This window comes from Mus caroli, unplaced genomic scaffold (genome assembly GCF_978045245.1).
Source record: "Mus caroli unplaced genomic scaffold, Mus_caroli_1 scaffold_4, whole genome shotgun sequence".
Classification (NCBI taxonomy): Eukaryota; Metazoa; Chordata; class Mammalia; order Rodentia; family Muridae; genus Mus; species Mus caroli.
In genome coordinates, this window is record NW_028227259.1 from 76,782,325 (window position 1) to 76,799,754 (window position 17,430).

The following is a 17,430-nucleotide window of genomic DNA, read 5'->3' on the forward strand; positions in this document are numbered from 1 at the left end:
GGGAAATGAGTGACTCAAAGAGCATGCGTGTCTGAGCAGGGGAGAAGGCATGAGGAAGGAGATGGGTGCTGCAGGACCTCTAGACCCAGGGCAGAGAGGCTGGAGAACAGTGCAGGGCAGATGGGATCAGGAACCCAGAGCAAGACCAGGGTTCATCCTGTCCAAGGTGCACTGGGACATCTCAATTAGATGCTGTGTTGTGACAACACATGCCTGGTGTAAAGCACATGTTTTTTCTTGAAGCTATGGGACCAAACACCAAATTGTTAGAAGTGACAGGCAAAAATCTGCCAAGTGTGCTCCACAGTTTCCTGCTGCTGTGCAGCCCACCTGAGGGAATCCCGCCTATGGGGGAAGACCGCAGTTTGGCACATGGCTTCTGAGGGCAGTGGCTCTTCTCTAGCTTGTGGTGAAGTGGATCATTATGGCAGGTGTGTGTGGTAGAAGAGACACTGAGTTTCTGGTGTCTAGAAAGTAGGGATGGGGTGGGGCACATTGTCAGTGAACTACTTCCTTCAGTGAGGCCTCACCTCCTAAAAGTCTCTCAGTGGCACCATCAGCAGGGGAAACCCTGCCAAGTCCTATCTTCAGAGCCAGCATGGCTTGCCTCAGACGCGAGTCTACCCCCGACTCTCCCACTTACGCTCTCTCTGTGTTCAGATACTGCCTCTGACCTATAGTAGAGTTCCACCGAAGATGTACCCACAAATGTTTAATGGGTACCTCCTATGCATAACCTGCACCCGTGGACACCAAGGGTGTGACAGCAGACAAAACACATCAGAATCCCTTGCCTCCCCTGGACTCACAGCTGTTAACTTCACAACTCTTTAAATTAACAATAGCTTGGAAAACCAAAAGCCAGCAAAAATGACCCACAGTCCCGTCTACAGGACTCCCGGCAAACATTGGAGGATCTGGTCTCAGAGGTGTGAAGTGACTTGCCCAAGTGTCTCACAGTAGGAAGCCCAGCATCCTTTCTCATTCTTTAGCCTCGTCCCACCTCCCACAAATCTGTTTATTACATTTCTCCTAAAACTTTTAAACATAAACTTCTATGTGCTTTTTACTTTAAATTCTGCTATATCTTTTAGGATTAGAAATTAGAATAGCCTCCACCATGCTTTGTCTCCCCAAAGCTGGGACTCCCCATCACGCGGGGCCTGAGACATGGGTTCAAAGGCAGCTAGCTGTGCACAGCAAGCCTGCCTGTTTCATTCCCTTTTCTTTCTGCTGCTGTGGTGTGCTTCTCCACGCTTACATCATTCCTAACTTCATTTTCAGTGTGCACGCCACGTCCCAGTCCTCTCCATTTGTCAGTTGTCAGCACTGGGGAGGCAACATGGAAAACTTCATTTCCCAAAAGTCAGGACAGTAGGACAGACCTGAGGCCTGGAGGAATGACAGTACTGCGGTGGGGAGACAGGGGCCGGGTAGCTCATTAGTGTGCTTATCACACCCATGACTGATAGCTATTGTGTGTTTATGTGAAGCTGGCCAGATCAGTGCCCTGTGGTGGTCATAAGATGGAAAAGACCTCATTAATTTTGTGGTTTATTTTCTCTGCCAGCTAGTGTAGCCATTTGCCTTTGACAGTCTCTGGTTTAAATGTATCATCGTGTATCAGCAGCCTCGGCGTGACTTTGTAACTAGTCTACAACACATACTTAGAATTGTTGCTTTTTTTTTTTTAATGATAAACTTACACATCTGGTTATCTAATTGACTATATTCTGCAGTGGCGCTGGTCTCAGATTTAAAAAATAAAGGATGAGAAATGCTGCTTGCACACCGAGTGCCAAACTCTATGGCAAACTCTATGTCTTTGTGGGTGATTTGGGATGATTATCAGCACCACTGATCAATACTTCTAGAACCTCTCTGGGAACCAAGGGACATAGAGGCATTTGTGTAGGTTGCCACCTGCCCATGGCTCCTATGTATACATGGCAGATAACTTCCTTTTGGAACTCAGGCTGATGCTTCTCTGGCTTCCTTGCTGTGGGAAGTGAAGGGGAGAGTAAGGCCAGGCGTGCTCCTCAGGTGTACATAGAAGGAAGAACCGGGGTTCTGCTGGGTTATCATGGGAACATTAGCTTATCTATACACGCACTAAGCAGTCATCACCCTGCGATGAGCCCCTCATTCTGTCCCAGCTTCCTACTATGGCACACTAAACTCACCAAGAAGCCTCTGTAGATGAGCAGATTTTACCAGAGACATCGTGGAGAGGGAGAGAAGAGTCCCATAGCCATGCTCAGTGATCTTTCCCATCAGAAACACTTGTTCTTCCATGCAAGCTCGGGTTTGCCACCAGGATCCTTCGTTCTGACTGTACATTGACCACGAGAAACTCCTAGGTTCCACAGCACCCCGTGTCTTGTCCCTTGTACTTCCCTTGGGAATTCCTGCATGGTCTCCCACTCAGGGTTTCACAGAGCCCCCTCCTTTAATCTTGGGTTGTCCTATCTTTCTTCCTAAGGTCAGTCAAAGCATTCTCTGTAGGTTCTCCCATTGTCCTTAGAAAGCTATAGGGGAAATTTACTAATGGTTGTTTCCCTTGTCACATACTTCCTTTCCACAGTCTGACAAATACTTGCTTTATCATTGCTTATCATGTTGATGACCTGCTAGAGGAACAAAGCTGGGGCTACGTTCCCCCACTCTCACTGGGAGTGAATGGCAGCTGGACCCTAAGGAAGCACCTTGCCTTGGGCTACAGTCTACAGCTGAGACAGACCCATGGCTATAAACGTGTGATTTCCAATCCACTTTTCACCAGCTCCTTTGTCTGAGGCCCAGATGAACTGAGACACTTCCAGACTTAGTGGAGCCCAAGTGCTCCATGAAGAGGGAACTTGGGAGCCCATCCAGAATGAACTTCTTATTCACAGGGCCTGAGGGGAACTGCCTTGTGGCTGTGGCCTCAGAATCCCAAAACACAGCAGACAGACAGGTTCTGAAGTCACGCACACTCACCTGATGGGTATTATTTCCAGGAACATATACAGACTTAAACTGTCTCATGAGATTCCTAGCTCCAGCGATATCCCGGAGAGCCATGAAGACATCATTCACAGCAATTTGGGATTTTGACAACGTCAGGTCAACTGCAGAGTCACAGCCTGCAACAGTCCAGAGATATTTTCATAAGTGAGCAAGTCCATAAGCTAAGTTTTCTTCTTGACAGCATGAGTTCAATGTAACAGTCTGGAGTTCCTTTAGCCCTGTTTTCCCTGGCTGTTCACTAACTGGGCTGTTTCCATCACCCATGAGTGATGGGACACAAGGAGTATGAATGCTTTGAGAGGAGTGGGACCCAGAATTGCCTGACACCACAGCCCCTGGCTCCAGTCACTAGCCTGCAGAGGCTTCACGGGGAAGCAGGCTTCCTGCGGGCTTTGACCCTCTAACACAGTCTTGGGAAACCAAGAGGAACACAAAGGAGCATGGCTATGAGTGCTGGGATGGAGCCTTTGTCTGGAATTCACTGACAGTTTCCAGAAGGTCTGATGGCAAGATGGAGGGAGATGGCAGCACCACCCCAGCTGGGATGGGCAGGTTCAAAGTGGTTGGCCGTGCTAAACAAGGTGCCAGGACCATAATAATGACAATAGTAGTAACGATGATGATGATAGCAATAATAACCATGATGATAATAATAAAAGTATCAATCACTCTCACTGACTGACTACTCTTCTGTTAGGCATTCATTCCGAAGAGAAATGATCAAGGATTAGACAGAGGTTCATAAAATACAGACATCCTGAGGCATTCATCCTCAATTCTTAGCTACACCTCACAGGCCAACTCATCACCTGTCATGTGACCCCTCTGAGGTCATAGGTGCAGGCTTGCCTGCAGAGCATGAGGACAGTGACATGCAGGCTTAGGTATTCCTGTGAGTAGGCACTGCTATGGCCTCACCATGGCGACACAGTCATTCGGGCCTCACCTGCAGGCTATAGCACACCACCACCATTTCATTTCTGTGTTAGCACATGGCTATAGTGCATTTGACTGTATGGATATACTACAGTTCATGTGTCTGCTCAGGTGCCCAGATTATCAAAGGCAGTTTCCCAGTTGGCAGGCATCTGGGCTGTTCCTGTCTCTCAGTTATCATGATGATGCTGGTAGTCTTGCAGCGACATGTTTTCATGTGGACGTGCACTTTCATTCCTCTGAAGAATGCCAGGTCCACACTGCTTTCCTGAGGACTTTACATCCCCACCAACACCCGAGGGTTTCAGTTCCTCCACATCTTTGTTGACATTTACTAATATTGATTTTCTTAACCTTAGCTGTGCTAATGCCTATGAAATAAGGGGATACTTGTCAAGGCTGACAATCAAGGAAATCATCTTAGGGCGGGAGAGGGAGAGTCAAACAAGTCTAGACCAGACGGGGATATATCCAGCATACACAAAAGTATTCAAAGGACCCCTGCCACATCCACAGACAGGTGGTATGTGAATGGATGAGCCCATACTCTTAATTAGTATGTGACACTGTATGTAATAACTCTTAGGGGTGGGCAGAATTACCTAATACATGTTTCCTGGTTTCCACACAAGTATTTGACAGGTTGCCATTAAAATGAAACAAAAAGTAACAAAACACTGAACCTGTGTCATGACGGTCTGAATGAGAAATGCCCCCCACAGGCTCAGGGATTAGAACAACTGGCCCTCTATTAGTGGCACTGCTTGGGGGAGATACAGAACTTTCAGGATATAGAGCCTTGCTGGAGAAAGTGCGTCACTGGGAATAGGAGCTATTTTGATGAAAATGTGACCAGCTAGCTTCCCTGAATTCCAGACATGGTGCCTGTTCTCCCTGCCATTGCAGACTCTATCCCTTTGTAGCCATAAGCCAAACAAACTCTTGCTTCCTAAGTTGCTTTGGCCACGGATTTCATCAGAGCAGCAGGAGAGTAATGAATAATACACAAGGCCACGCCAGTTTTGTTACAATAAAATACTAGGACAGGGCACCTTATAAAGACAAGGAGTTTTCCTTGTACTCTTAGCGGCTTAGAACCAAGATCCGCTGAGCCTCCTGTGAGGAGCCTATCTTGGCACTGCTGCACTATGGCACTGGATGAGGCAATGTGTGAGGGGGAGATCACAGGCCAAGGTGAGAAGCCAGGGGAAGGGGAGGGCAGTCTTACTCTTTTCACAACTCACTCTTTTAAAAATTCTTTGTTGCAGAGCCACAACTACTCCCTTCTGGGGTGGGGGTGGGGGATTTAGTGACCTGCTCGTATGGTTCTACCTCCCTGTCATATCAGCACCCTAGGGATTCATCTTACAGCACAGGAACCTTTGAGGGCAATCCACACCTAACCGGTGTAGAGGTCAAGACCGGTGTGAGAAAACCTTCGTGTTCAGGAGACTTTGTGTGCATGGAGGACTCCAATGTGGTTGGGGTGAAGGTGAGAGATAGTAGGAAGCTGATGGAGAGAAACCAGAGTCCACACAAACTCCTTGGAAGAGTTCCATTCCAAATGTTGTGGAAAGGGGAATATGTGTAGTTTTCTGAGACACATGCGTATAACTTCTCCCTGAATCCTGAAAAGGTTCAAAGCTAGGAAACACTGGGATGCAGAGAGCCAGAGTGGGATAGCCTCACGCCCTGCCTGCCATTGGCACTGCAGCTCCAACCAAGACAACACAGCTTGTGTGTCTCAGCAATGGAAAGATATGCCTTTTTCAATCATTAGTGAGGGTTCTTTATGTAAAATCATGCCAGGAATTATCTATCTATCTATCTATCTATCTATCTATCTATCTATCTATCTATCATCTATCTAATCTATCACTTAAAATTATTCATTACCTTGTTAAGAAATGGCATAAAAACAAGGAGAAGCATCCTTAGTGTAGCCCTAGCTGTCCTGGAACTCACTCTGTACACCTGGCTAGCCCTTCAACTCAGAGATATACCTGCCTCTGCCTCCTGAATGCTGGGATTAAAGGCATGTGCCACCACTGCCCAGGGATGAAAGGTGTTTTAATTCTTCTAAAAGACTAGCTAGTAGACTAATATTTTATTTTTAAAAACTCATGTTCAATAGAATAAAAAAAGACATTTAGTTTTTCACATGGCCCATTTTAGTTTGGGGGAAGAATACAGAGAAAGCCATTTCTCTATTAGGTGGAGTTTAGTATGAAGTTATCTAGATTGAAGATTATTTACTATAAAGTCTAGACTATTTGAGGAACTTGTGCATTAGACATCAAAGTTGAGAAATAAGGCTGTGAAATCACAAGGGCTGAGGTCAACTGCAGAGCAGGCTGTTTAATGAAAGTGTGTATGGGCTACTGCTAAACCCAATGCACCCAACTGAACAGCAGAAACTGCTGGACCGGAGACAAAGTCAATTATATCTACTGTTCAGACCACTCGCCCAGGGTAGCTTCTGCTGAACTGCTAACCTCTCCAGCTTCCCTGTATCCAGGGATTCATGTGCTCTGCAGACAGTCTTCAGACACTTTTCATAATTTCCTAAATTTTTACGAGTCTTACATTTATTTATCCAATACATGTAGTAAAAGTTGCACATGTCTTTCCAAATAAGGTAAAACAAGAAAACAAGGAGAAAAAAGCCTTTTATCTTATAATATATTATTATTATCGTCACCATCATCACTGCCTAGGTTAAGAGCAATCTCTATGCTCTCTGATGCTCACTCTCGTTGGTAACCACACTAAGCCGTTCATGCACATGAGCATGTTTAAGCTCCACAGAAAGCCAATGTGGTAGCCAGGTGGACATTATTACCATTCTCACTTTGAGGATGGAGCAAGTGAGCCACTGAAAAGTAACACAGGGTCACCCCTGCAACCAGTGACGAGGACAGGAGCCAAGCTCGTGCCACACTGCTCTAAAGGTGGCTTACCAGACACTGCATGCTTCCATTCATGTTAAGACCCTGTGACTGAGTGAAAAATTAAAGCTACAATTAGCTCATCCTTAGACTACAGAAATTCTTTCACAATGGAGTGTAAGTGCCTTTCTCAGTGCGGAGATCCAGGGCTGGCCCAGGAGTAATATTGGATAGTTTGCAGCTAGACCCAGGTCCTTCCTTTTAGGCCACACAGGGTGTGAGTCTTTCCCAGGCCTGCTGCACAGCCTTCTTTGAATCTGTGCTCTGTCGGGTGCCATATTCAGTTACTTCTTACACTCCCTGGACAGTCTGATCCATTAGGCCAGCTCACTTGATAACAGCGTGTACAATTCCAGGCAACTCTCATGTCAACCCCTTAGTTAAACAGATAATAAAATAGGCTGATGCCAACCTGTAGCTGAGCATGGTCTGTACCCTTAGGGGGCCCACCTCTTGATAACGGAGGCTCCCAAACCCCGAGGGCACCACTGTGTTCTTCTAAGATGGGGGATGACTCACGTCTCCGCAATGTCTTTCTGCGGAGGTCTGCGGTCCCTTGGGCAGGGTCTCGTTACTCCTTAGAGTAGCTGCACAAAGCTCCTGTGTTGGTGCCCCTCCTGCAGCTCTCCTCCCACCCTTCTCACTTACTCAAGCCTCTTCCCTTCAGCGAGGGGAGAACAGTGGTTTCCATAGCCGCAAACCCTGCAATGATGGCCTATTCCAGCCATAACACTGTTCAAATGGAGGGAGGCTTGGATGGCTTAGTATTCTCCTGGGATGGCTGAAATCCTGCACCACTCCTTGTATGGCATGGCCGAATTCTCTCTAGTTTTCCCAGGGATTGGGCTTCGAGCTCCCTGGTTCTTGAAACACCTTTTCACAAGCCACTGGCTTTCACATGTTTGCCCTTAATCTTCAGGTAGTCAAGGAGTTGAAGCACCCCAGCCTGGAGCTTGGGCCATCTTGGCTGCTGCTAAAGTGGTCCTTATGTAAGGTCTTCAACATACACTCACACACCTGTGTGCACACCCTCTTAGGATGAGCAAACATAAGGCGTTGTGCAGTTGGGCATGCTGACGAGAAGAGGCATGGGTAGAACTGGATCCGAATCTGTCCCCTAGTTACTGTTATTATTCTCCTTAGAGGTCTAGAATTTCGTCAGACCCTTGAAATCTATCTGGGAAATATGAGAGTCAAAAATAGACATTTAGCCTGGCCAAAAGGCTTTCAGGTCTAAGCGGTTCTCCTCATCTTTGTACTGCCCTGGAGGTTTGAACACCCGGCCCACTTTCTTGTTTGCATCTCAGCCACTGACACTCAGCGGGCTCTAAACAGCAGGGGCTGCCTCTGGGAGGCAGTCAGAGGAAAGGTCATCTCAGGTCTGACAGGGCCAAAGAGGTCAGAGCACTGAGAGGTCATGAGCTCCCTCATCCATCCAGCAGGCTGACACTCCCTTTTCTCTCCTTTGAAATGATTGCTTTTTAAAGTGCACTCTTTTCTTGGGGCTCTCTCACTATAATTCTTGGTAAATAAAAACCAAGTTGACAAAATGAAAACCAAATAAGCTTTGAAAGTGGCATGGCATCTGAAATCTTCTAGAAGTCTGAACTGTAGAAAACACAGCCCAGGAGGGAGATCCTAGGAAAGAGGCGAGGCAAAAGACAGCATGAACCCCATCCTGAGCATGCTTAGAACGGCCAGGAGAATGGGAGATTGCTCAAAATGGGAATCAGGAGGACCAATTTCTCTCTCACACACATATCAGTAGTCACACACATATCCACATCCATGCGCCCAAATACAGATACTCAATATTTATATCCATATGTCTGCCTACCCACATATATACAATTATAATTTTGTTTTAAATTAATATCCAGCTGGCACATTCACTAATCTTTCAATGTCCTTGCTTTACATATTGTCTGAGGCACAGAGGTCTTTCCTCACAAACCATTATGTCCAACTACCATGTAGTCCACTTAAAGTGGGCCATAAGCTAAAGAAACCCATAGAACAGTTGGAAGGCAGAATTCTTCTGGATTTTAATGTCTTCCCCTCCCCAAACCTTTTGCAGTTGGCTTGTTCAAACTTCAAAAGCACTGTTTAAAAGTGACTCATCTTTAGAGTCTTTTGAAAGCATTCAATTAGGTTTGTCACTGAAGACAGCTTTTTAAAAAACTTATATTTCATCAGTATGTGAAAACATTTAATTAAATCTTGCAGTTTAGTAACAAGTCCAATTGGCAGAAGCAGGCTTGAGGTCACACACAGTATGACTTTCCAGAAGCACGCAGCTCTACCAACAGCAGTCCTGTGCAGACAATGGAGGCAGCTTTAGAAATGGGGTGACTGGGGTCTTGACTTCCATTACATTTTACTCAGGGATTAAGGAGAGCTAGTCATTCTGGAGATGGAGTAATGTGGAGGCTGGTTTTAAGAATGTGTGTAATATATGTATATACAGATAAAGCCATGTACACATTTATTATCAATGAAAAAACACATAGATATTTCTGAGGTCCTGCAGTTATAGTACCCAGGCATTCCATCTGTGTAATCAATCTCATGTTTAATGTTCTAGGATGGCTTTTAAGCTCCTCTCACATAAAAAATTGCAATTTGGGCTGTCATGCCATAGGCCTTACAGGGCCACTTCCCTTCTTCATTGCTAAGTCCTGGAACCATATGTGTGGCAGGGGCCCCTGTCTAAGTGTCATGGCAATGACACAATATGCTTGTATGAGCAAATGAGGTTGTCTAATAAAGTTCAAGCCAGAATACCAATATTGAGGTCACGGGGGCTCTGAGTATAGTGAGACCCCTCAGGATCTGGTGTATTCCAAAGTTCCTCATTCACTGAGCCTTGCCATTGCTCTGAATCACTTGGGCCATTATTGGTACTCAAGTAACAGTGGAGGGCAGAAGACGGGAGGTTGGAGACAGGCTCCCATGGGAGTAGGGGTGCTGTGTTCTCTCAGCTACTCTGCTGGTCTAGCAAAGTGCTGGCTCATGGACAACACCTCCTGAGTAAATGAATGTCAGAGAGATTAGAGGGGAAAGTTTAGAATCAGACCAAACATGCTGTAAAGCAACAGCACTGATTTTCTTGGGATGATGATAAACTCTCTCTGCAGGAAATTTCAAACAAAGAGCTCCGGGCTACTTCTGAGCAACTGCAGGCTACCAGGGGAGGTGGAGCACCGCCCTCCCCCCGCCCCTCACACCCAAAAGCTACTGCAGAAGAGCAAGTTCAATTGGCTGAGAAATTTTGTTTGTCTGTGCAACAAAGAAAACTAAACTGCATGTCTGTGAACTATACACACATATCTGACAAAAATGTTTTAAAAAGAAAAGAGAATGATAAACACAGACCTCAGAGAACTGGCTACCTCTCGGAAGGAGGGAGAGAGGGTAGCAAGGTCGGTAGTGAGCTAAGAACAGGAGAGGAGGATGGGGGCATGAGTAAGGATTATTTAATTATGCTTTCTAGAATGAATATGTATACACACACATATATATATACACACACACATATATATCATTACATCTATCTCATATAAACACTTACATGTACCAACTATCATCTTTGAATATATAACAAAAACCAGTTTGACTACTTTCTAAGCCTCTAGCAAATTAAGCTTTTAAAAATAGCTGATTAAAGAAATAAATGACAGCTGAACTCTGTTATTATTAGGCAGGTCTGGGATGCTGGTAGACAAGGGAGGACTTGTATATTTGGATGAGAATATGGAATAATTGCACGTGGCTGCCCAGAATTCTCTCCCCAGTTCTGAGGCTTTTACTGTATGGAAGGGAAGGACAGTCAGTCAGCAACAATATTCTGCAGAATTTGCAGATTCAAAAAAATTATTTGTGTGTCTATGTTTGTGTGTGTGTGTGTGTGTGTTTCTCCCATGTGTGTGCACTAAGAGCCCAGAGGTACTTGGTACCGGGTATCTGCTATCATGCTCCACTTTAGTGTTTTAAGACAGGGTCTCTCACTGACCTTGTATTAGCTACACTTGGTAGATATGGATGGTGCGCCCCCAGGATCAGCCTACTCTCACCATCCAACGCTGGGGTTACAGCCTCAAGACACTTTCATATGCGTGCTAGGGCTTCAAATATCGGCTCACCACGCTTACACAGAAAGTGCCTTAGCAAAGGAGCCATTTAAAGACAACTTGGCTTGGCAGAGCCCAAAGTCAAATTGCCAGAGTGGCACATCCTGTCTGATGTAGGAAGGGGGACTGGCATCCCCCAACCCTGACACCCACAATGCTTCAGGAAATATATAGGCCACAGCAGAATTCCTGACCATCATAAATACAGTGAAATACCCCCTGCTACTTCTAAACCTGGCCTCCAAGATGCCTCTGAGAAAACTTCAAAATGACTCTAGGAAGCCATGACTGTACCAAGTAAGTTATCAAGATGTTCTTTGACTGCATAAGGGAACCGCTGAGAACCTCTGACCACGTGATACGGCATCATGAATTCACTCTCGCATAGCTGTTAAATCATTTAAGGCACCGCAAAGGGATCGGGATTTCTCCATTCACAGCATGTGCAGGAGCAGAGTTTGAGTCCGTGCCATCGTGGAGGTGAGCATCGAGCTTCAGATCACATGTGTCACCTGTCACGCTGGCGCCATGACAAAGCCAGATCTCTTCCATGTCATGTTGACCTGGCCCCTCTCCCAGTCACAAACCTTTCTGTAAGCAGGAAAATGCTTGCACAAGAGTCCATGCTTACTGGCAGCTGGCACACAGGCCCCTACACAGCCAAGGATTCAAAGGAGCAGATCTCACAGTGAGCTGCCCTAAGTGGTGGCTTGTTTTTATGTCACTGAGCTAATTCTATTGAATTACAAATTTGCGGTTCACACTCTTTAATATGTCCCCTTTCAACCTGAGTGGACATTTTTGGCGCCTCTGAAGAGCATCTTGTGGTTTGCTGTCTCTCAGAGCTGACTTTGGGAGGGTCTCTGCATCTGTCAGGTGCAGGGAACTGGGTGAGACCAGACCTTCTCCATGCAGGGTGACAATTCTGTTGGTTTTACTTTCTGCACCACATAAGGAGCTACTATGCAAAGGACCCACCATACCACGCCCACCATACCACGCCCATGGACGAAGCTCAGCTGGTAGCGTCTCATTACGACTCGTTTACTTCTTAGGGTTCCTGGGGGTGGGATGGGATGTGCTAAGGTAGGATAAATATAAAAAATGAACAGTGAAGATAATACAGGATGAATGTAGACCTGTGGATGGGCCTTGCCTACATGCTTTTCCGTGAGTTGAAAAGAGCTTGCCATTGTTGGATTTTATAATGAAAACGTCTTCAGTGCAGAATTTCAGAACCAGTGTTCCAGGCCAATGAGTCAGAGGGAGAGAAAGAGAGGCCCAGAGACTCCTTCCTCAGGTATTTCTCTCCCTGACTTGGGACAAGTGGGTCCCACGTGGTCTCCAGGGGATGGGCTGTCCTATGGACCATTTTCTTTGATGGGTCCTGAACCACATTTGCCTCTAGATCCTGTCCTTCCCATTCTCCATCACAGGCTGTGCATGAGGGGAGTGGGTCTGGCTTAACAGAAGTAATGCAGGGATCCCCTCATCGGGAAGACAACATGGAAGGTCTCCTGGGCTTGCGGCCATAAAGCTTTGGAAGACTCCCCAGAGCAGTCGTTTCTCCTCCATGCTGGACCTCAGCTCTGCCCAAGCTGTTTGCTGGTTTCAACAGTGCTCTGAATCCCCCCCCCCCAGGAGATAAGGTTGTACTTATTTTAGAAATGGCAATGAGATAGTATGGGGAGGGGAGAGTGGGGTTGGTACATCGTGTCCTTTCTAGCCATGTGGTACCCCTGGGACAATGTTCTTATCTAGGTTTCAGTGAGTACTTACTCACCTTAGAGTAACATGTGCCCAATAGTTACATAACCCCGTGCTACAGCTAATTCATTTACAGAAAAAAGATAAATCAGATGTTCAGAATGAGCCATATTTAAAAGCCTTTCAATGGCTGTCTGGCCCTTCAGACTCTTGCTCTCAGTCACTTAGAAGATTGCTTTGAAACCTTCTTTTCCATTATGTTTTGTGAGCTCAGAGTCACCAAGCTGACTATTAGAAGGTTCTGTGAGCAAGAACTGTACTGTGGGGTTGGTGGGGGTGGCAGTGTCTCCCATACCATATTTTGGGGTAAGGAGAGGTGGGTAATAACCTGGGATCATTCTCTGATCGATTTGAGAGAGCCAGAAGAATAGACGGGAAGGTGGTTGGCCTAAAGTTTCTTTCAACCCTTTTGTTTCCTTTAAGAACAGAAGTGCAAATGGAGTTTATTTTTCTTCCAGTAGCAGACAGATCAAATGTGCCTGGGCCCCTGCCCTCCCCCAACACGCACACAAATCACTTTCTGCCCCTCCTTGGAGGTCCCCTGCACCTGCTGTTGTAACTCTCCATTGACCGGAGCCAGCACTGCTACGCTTGAAATTTAAGCTTCTGCTAAATGAGGCCCTTTATCTATTGCTTTTCTGTATTTTTTTTCTGGAGGTAGTGTGGATTCATGTGTGGGTTGGTCATGGCTGATTCAGAGATGGGATGTGGGCCAGAAAGACTGCTAATGGGCCTGGGGCAAGAAAGAGAAGGGTGAGAGCAGTGCCCTGCTCCCCATCCCTTTTGTGATGCCAGGCGCCATGAGTATGGAGGGCAGAAGGATCCAGTGAGCCTTCAGGCAAGTGTCTGCCCCCAAAGTCTAGAAGTCCAGGTTCTGAGCACAGTCAGGTCTTGCTCCAGGGGTAGCTGGGATGCAGAAGGGTCAGGATGGAACAGGGCTGCCAGAGGAGGGATGATTGCACTGGGAGGATGGATGCAGCCCTCTAGATGGTCCATGGTTCAAGCCCACACTGAGTTAGGCTCCTACACAGCTGCTTATCACTTCCTTTTACATCTAGTAGAGAACTCAAGATGAATAGCAATGCCTCGAATGTGTCTTAAAGTCTGTCAGCAAAAGTAAATGATTACAAAGGCTCAGGGTATCTAGGCTTTCAGTGGCTTCTGAGCAGGGTCATTTTTAAGCCAGCAGCTGTCTTCAGAATTACTCTGTCCCTGCTGTCACAGAGGGTGACTAAGTGAAGGGCAGAGGCTCAGAGTTCTTCCCTTCACAGGATGGGGATCCAAACCAGGGAATCAGAGTGAACTCTGTAGAGTCCTGCAGGCTGAGAAGAGCTGTACAGGCAAGTAGGGGAGGCTGAGTTACTTTAGAAATAAAGACACCAAAATGATTAGAATTCCTTTTGGGCTTCCATTAAGGAGAAAAAGCAATCAGCCCTGATGGGCCAGGTTGATAACACTCAAATTCTCTTCATACACCAGTGCACAACTGCCTTCATTTCTGTAGACTCTCTGCCTCCTTACCAGGGAAGCACCATGCTCAGAGCTGGGGACCAGGCCTAATGATACCCATGTGCCCCCTGCTCCCCCTCCTAGGCTACAAGGGTTCCATTGTACACTCATATAACAGACATGGTGCCTTCTGAAAGCCAGGAGATGGTCAATAAAACTATCACAAGCCTGGATACAAAAGAGGCTATGTGTGAACACTGTGTGTGTGCGTGCATGCTCATGCATGTGCCTTCGTGAGTATGTTTGGGAGGGGGGTGGCACAAACAAACAAAACGGAAACAACCCTCCTTAGAGGGAATGACTATGGCTTTGGGACTCTACATCTCCAAAAGCCTCCTGTGGGTGGTAAAGGGGCTGATGGAGGCCGATGCTCTGGAGGCTGGGACAACTAGACACATGCTCTTAGACATCTGTGAAGGCACCACGAGCTGATGACAGTGCTGAGTGCTGACTGTGCTTGGCATGCTGGCTGCCACCTCACTGGACATCACCGGTAAGAGAGCGCTAGAGTGCTAGATTTAAGTGGCAAGGACAGTCACGTGATAGTCAAACTTCAGCATCTGCCAAATATCCATCACTAGGAGACAGAATGAGTATGTTCGTCTGTCACTGATTAAAACAAGATGTTCATGCTGGAGGAAGAGACAAGAGTAGGTTCCTGAACAGGATATACAGTAGATGAGCTAAATGGTCTCTGTCTACCATGTAGAGGCAAGCATATTTATAATTACTAGGGTAACCTGGTACCAACTATAAGCAGTCATTACAGCACAGTGGTTCTCAACCTGTGGGTTGCAAGCCCTTTAAGGGTCACATATAGGTTACCCTGCTGGTTAGATATTTACATTACGATTCATAACAATAGCAAATTTATAGTTATGAGGCAGCAATGAAATAATTCTATGGTGGGGGGGTCACCACTAACATGAGGAACTGTATCAAAGGGTCACAGCATTAGGACAGTTGAGAACCACTGCTCTAGACTATCATTGTCCAATAGGATTTTCTGTAGGGATGGAAAATATGGATCCATTGCCTAACAACAGCCACCAGCTAAGGATGCTGACTGAGCTCATGAAATTCTCCTGTGGCTGGGGAATCTCAATTTTAAGTATGAATGGCCACCTGTGGCTAGTGGCAACGGTGTGTAGCATAGCAGTACAGGGTATGGCCAGGGAGGACTAAGGCCTGGGTTTTGTTTGTTTGTTTTTAAGATTTAACATTGTAAGAGTAGGACCTATACACAAAGACTGCATTCCACATCTAGCCTAAAATTCGATGTCTTCTGATGGTTGTATATGATTGTAAAAAAACACCACGATCAACACACAGAACTCTTCTACCACCTCCCAAAGAAAATTCCAACCTTGGTGAAACAGCCAGTAAACACTGCAGAGACAACAGCTGGGCCTTCTACTCTTTGCATTTCTTCTTCAGAATTCAAGGCCTTCAACCTGTCCTAAGTTAATCATAGAGTCCGACTAAGATAAAGGCCTATTTTTCCTTTCCTTTTTCTTTTTCTTTTTAATTGGATATTTTCTTTATTTGCATTTCAAATGTTTTCCCCTTTCCAGGTCTCCCCTTTGGCACCCCCTATCCCATCCCCCCCTTCCCCTGCCTCTATAAGGGTGCTCCCCCACCCACCTGCTCACGACTAAGGCCTGTTTTAATAACTGATGCCTTGACCATCCTACCATAGTTCTGTGCTGTGTGCATGTAGGTGTTCAGTGTGTAGTTGTGTGAACTATAAAATTACCTATCTAGGCTTGTTTTGTCTGGAATTATGGGAGACTTCTACTTTACGACTCTGCCCAGAGTCACCAGTTATGACAGCCAACCATCAGAGTTGAGTTTTTATAAGGATGTAACTTAAGCATTTATTAAAAAACAACCTCCCAGCCGGGCGTGGTGGCGCACGCCTTTAATCCCAGCACTCGGGAGGCAGAGGCAGGCGGATTTCTGAGTTCCAGGCCAGCCTGGTCTACAAAGTGAGTGCCAGGACAGCCAGGGCTACACAGAGAAACCCTGTCTCGAAAAAACCAAAAAAAAAAAAAACCAAAAAAAAAAAAACAACCTCCCTCAAGCCCTGATCTTCCAATTTTGAACAGCGCCATGTCAACCTTACTCCTTTAAAACCCATTTGAGAGTCTCTCTCACTAGCACGGCTTTCTTGCCTTTCTACTCCCACCCCACCCCCCCAAACTCCCATGTCTGCCCAAGGTTGTGTTCTGTTAGTCTGGCGGGGAAGGAGGATGGTCTTGGACAGGGAGCTTCTTCCTGGGGACTCAGCTGACCCTCTGCAGAGGAACACTCCTGGATGCCACAAACCACTTCCTCAGCCCCACCCTCTCCTCCTGACTGAAGTCACAAGGAAAAGTCCATCCTTCTCCTCGGTGTAGATTCAGGGTTTCTGTAGCTGGAGTGAGGTTAGTAGCAGAGAATGTTTCTGAGGGAAAAATTACCTGACAGGAGATGCTGTCCCATCTCTGAATATTTGGGTGAGCCACCAGTCTGATTGGTCACCCTGGGAAGTCAACTAACTGGGCCTCAGTGGCAAGACCTGCTTCTCTCTGCCTGTCCAGTATTCTGCTAGCCAGAGCCCTGGCCACCTGCCCAAAGCTCTCTCTGCCAACTTTGGAGAATGCCACTGTGTGACACCAGTGTCAGGCTGGCTCTTAGCCTCAGCCTTCAGCCACCTTCTGAGCAGCGCCTGGTCGCCTCGTGCATGCACAGGCACTGCCTGCTTCCACACCACCGTGGGTCCCTGTTCACTTTCTTTCCTGCAGGCTAGTGGATCCCTTCCCTCAAAGCTTGACACATTTGTTAGCTGTAAGTTGATCCCTTCTTCTCAGCACAAATTTATGGAGTACAAAGTGTTCCAGGCGCTGGAGGCATCGCTCCTGCTTTCGGTGGACTCGACTATCAGGGAGGAAAACCAGCGATACAAGCAAAGAAGTGAGTCACAATATGTCACAGGAAGTTTGCACCAAGGGGAGGTAGAGGTAGAAGGGTGAAGGTGAGGAGGCTTCAAAGGGTCTCTTGGAGGAAGAAGTGTGTCGGAAAGATCTTTGTTCAATTGAGTAGGCCTGTGCTGCTGACAGCCACGAGGAAAGCATCTAGACAGACAGGCA

At 46.6% G+C, this 17,430-nt stretch overlaps 1 protein-coding gene across 1 annotated transcript in view; it reads right to left on the reverse strand.

Moving 5' to 3' along the window:
- Scfd2 (sec1 family domain containing 2) overlaps positions 1 to 17,430 on the reverse strand; it is a 323,120-nt gene that overhangs the window by 27,438 nt on the left and 278,252 nt on the right. The window contains exon 6 of the mRNA XM_021162778.2: positions 2,980 to 3,125. Within this exon, the coding sequence (XP_021018437.1) occupies positions 2,980 to 3,125 (146 nt within the window). The remainder of the gene's footprint in view (positions 1 to 2,979; positions 3,126 to 17,430) is intronic.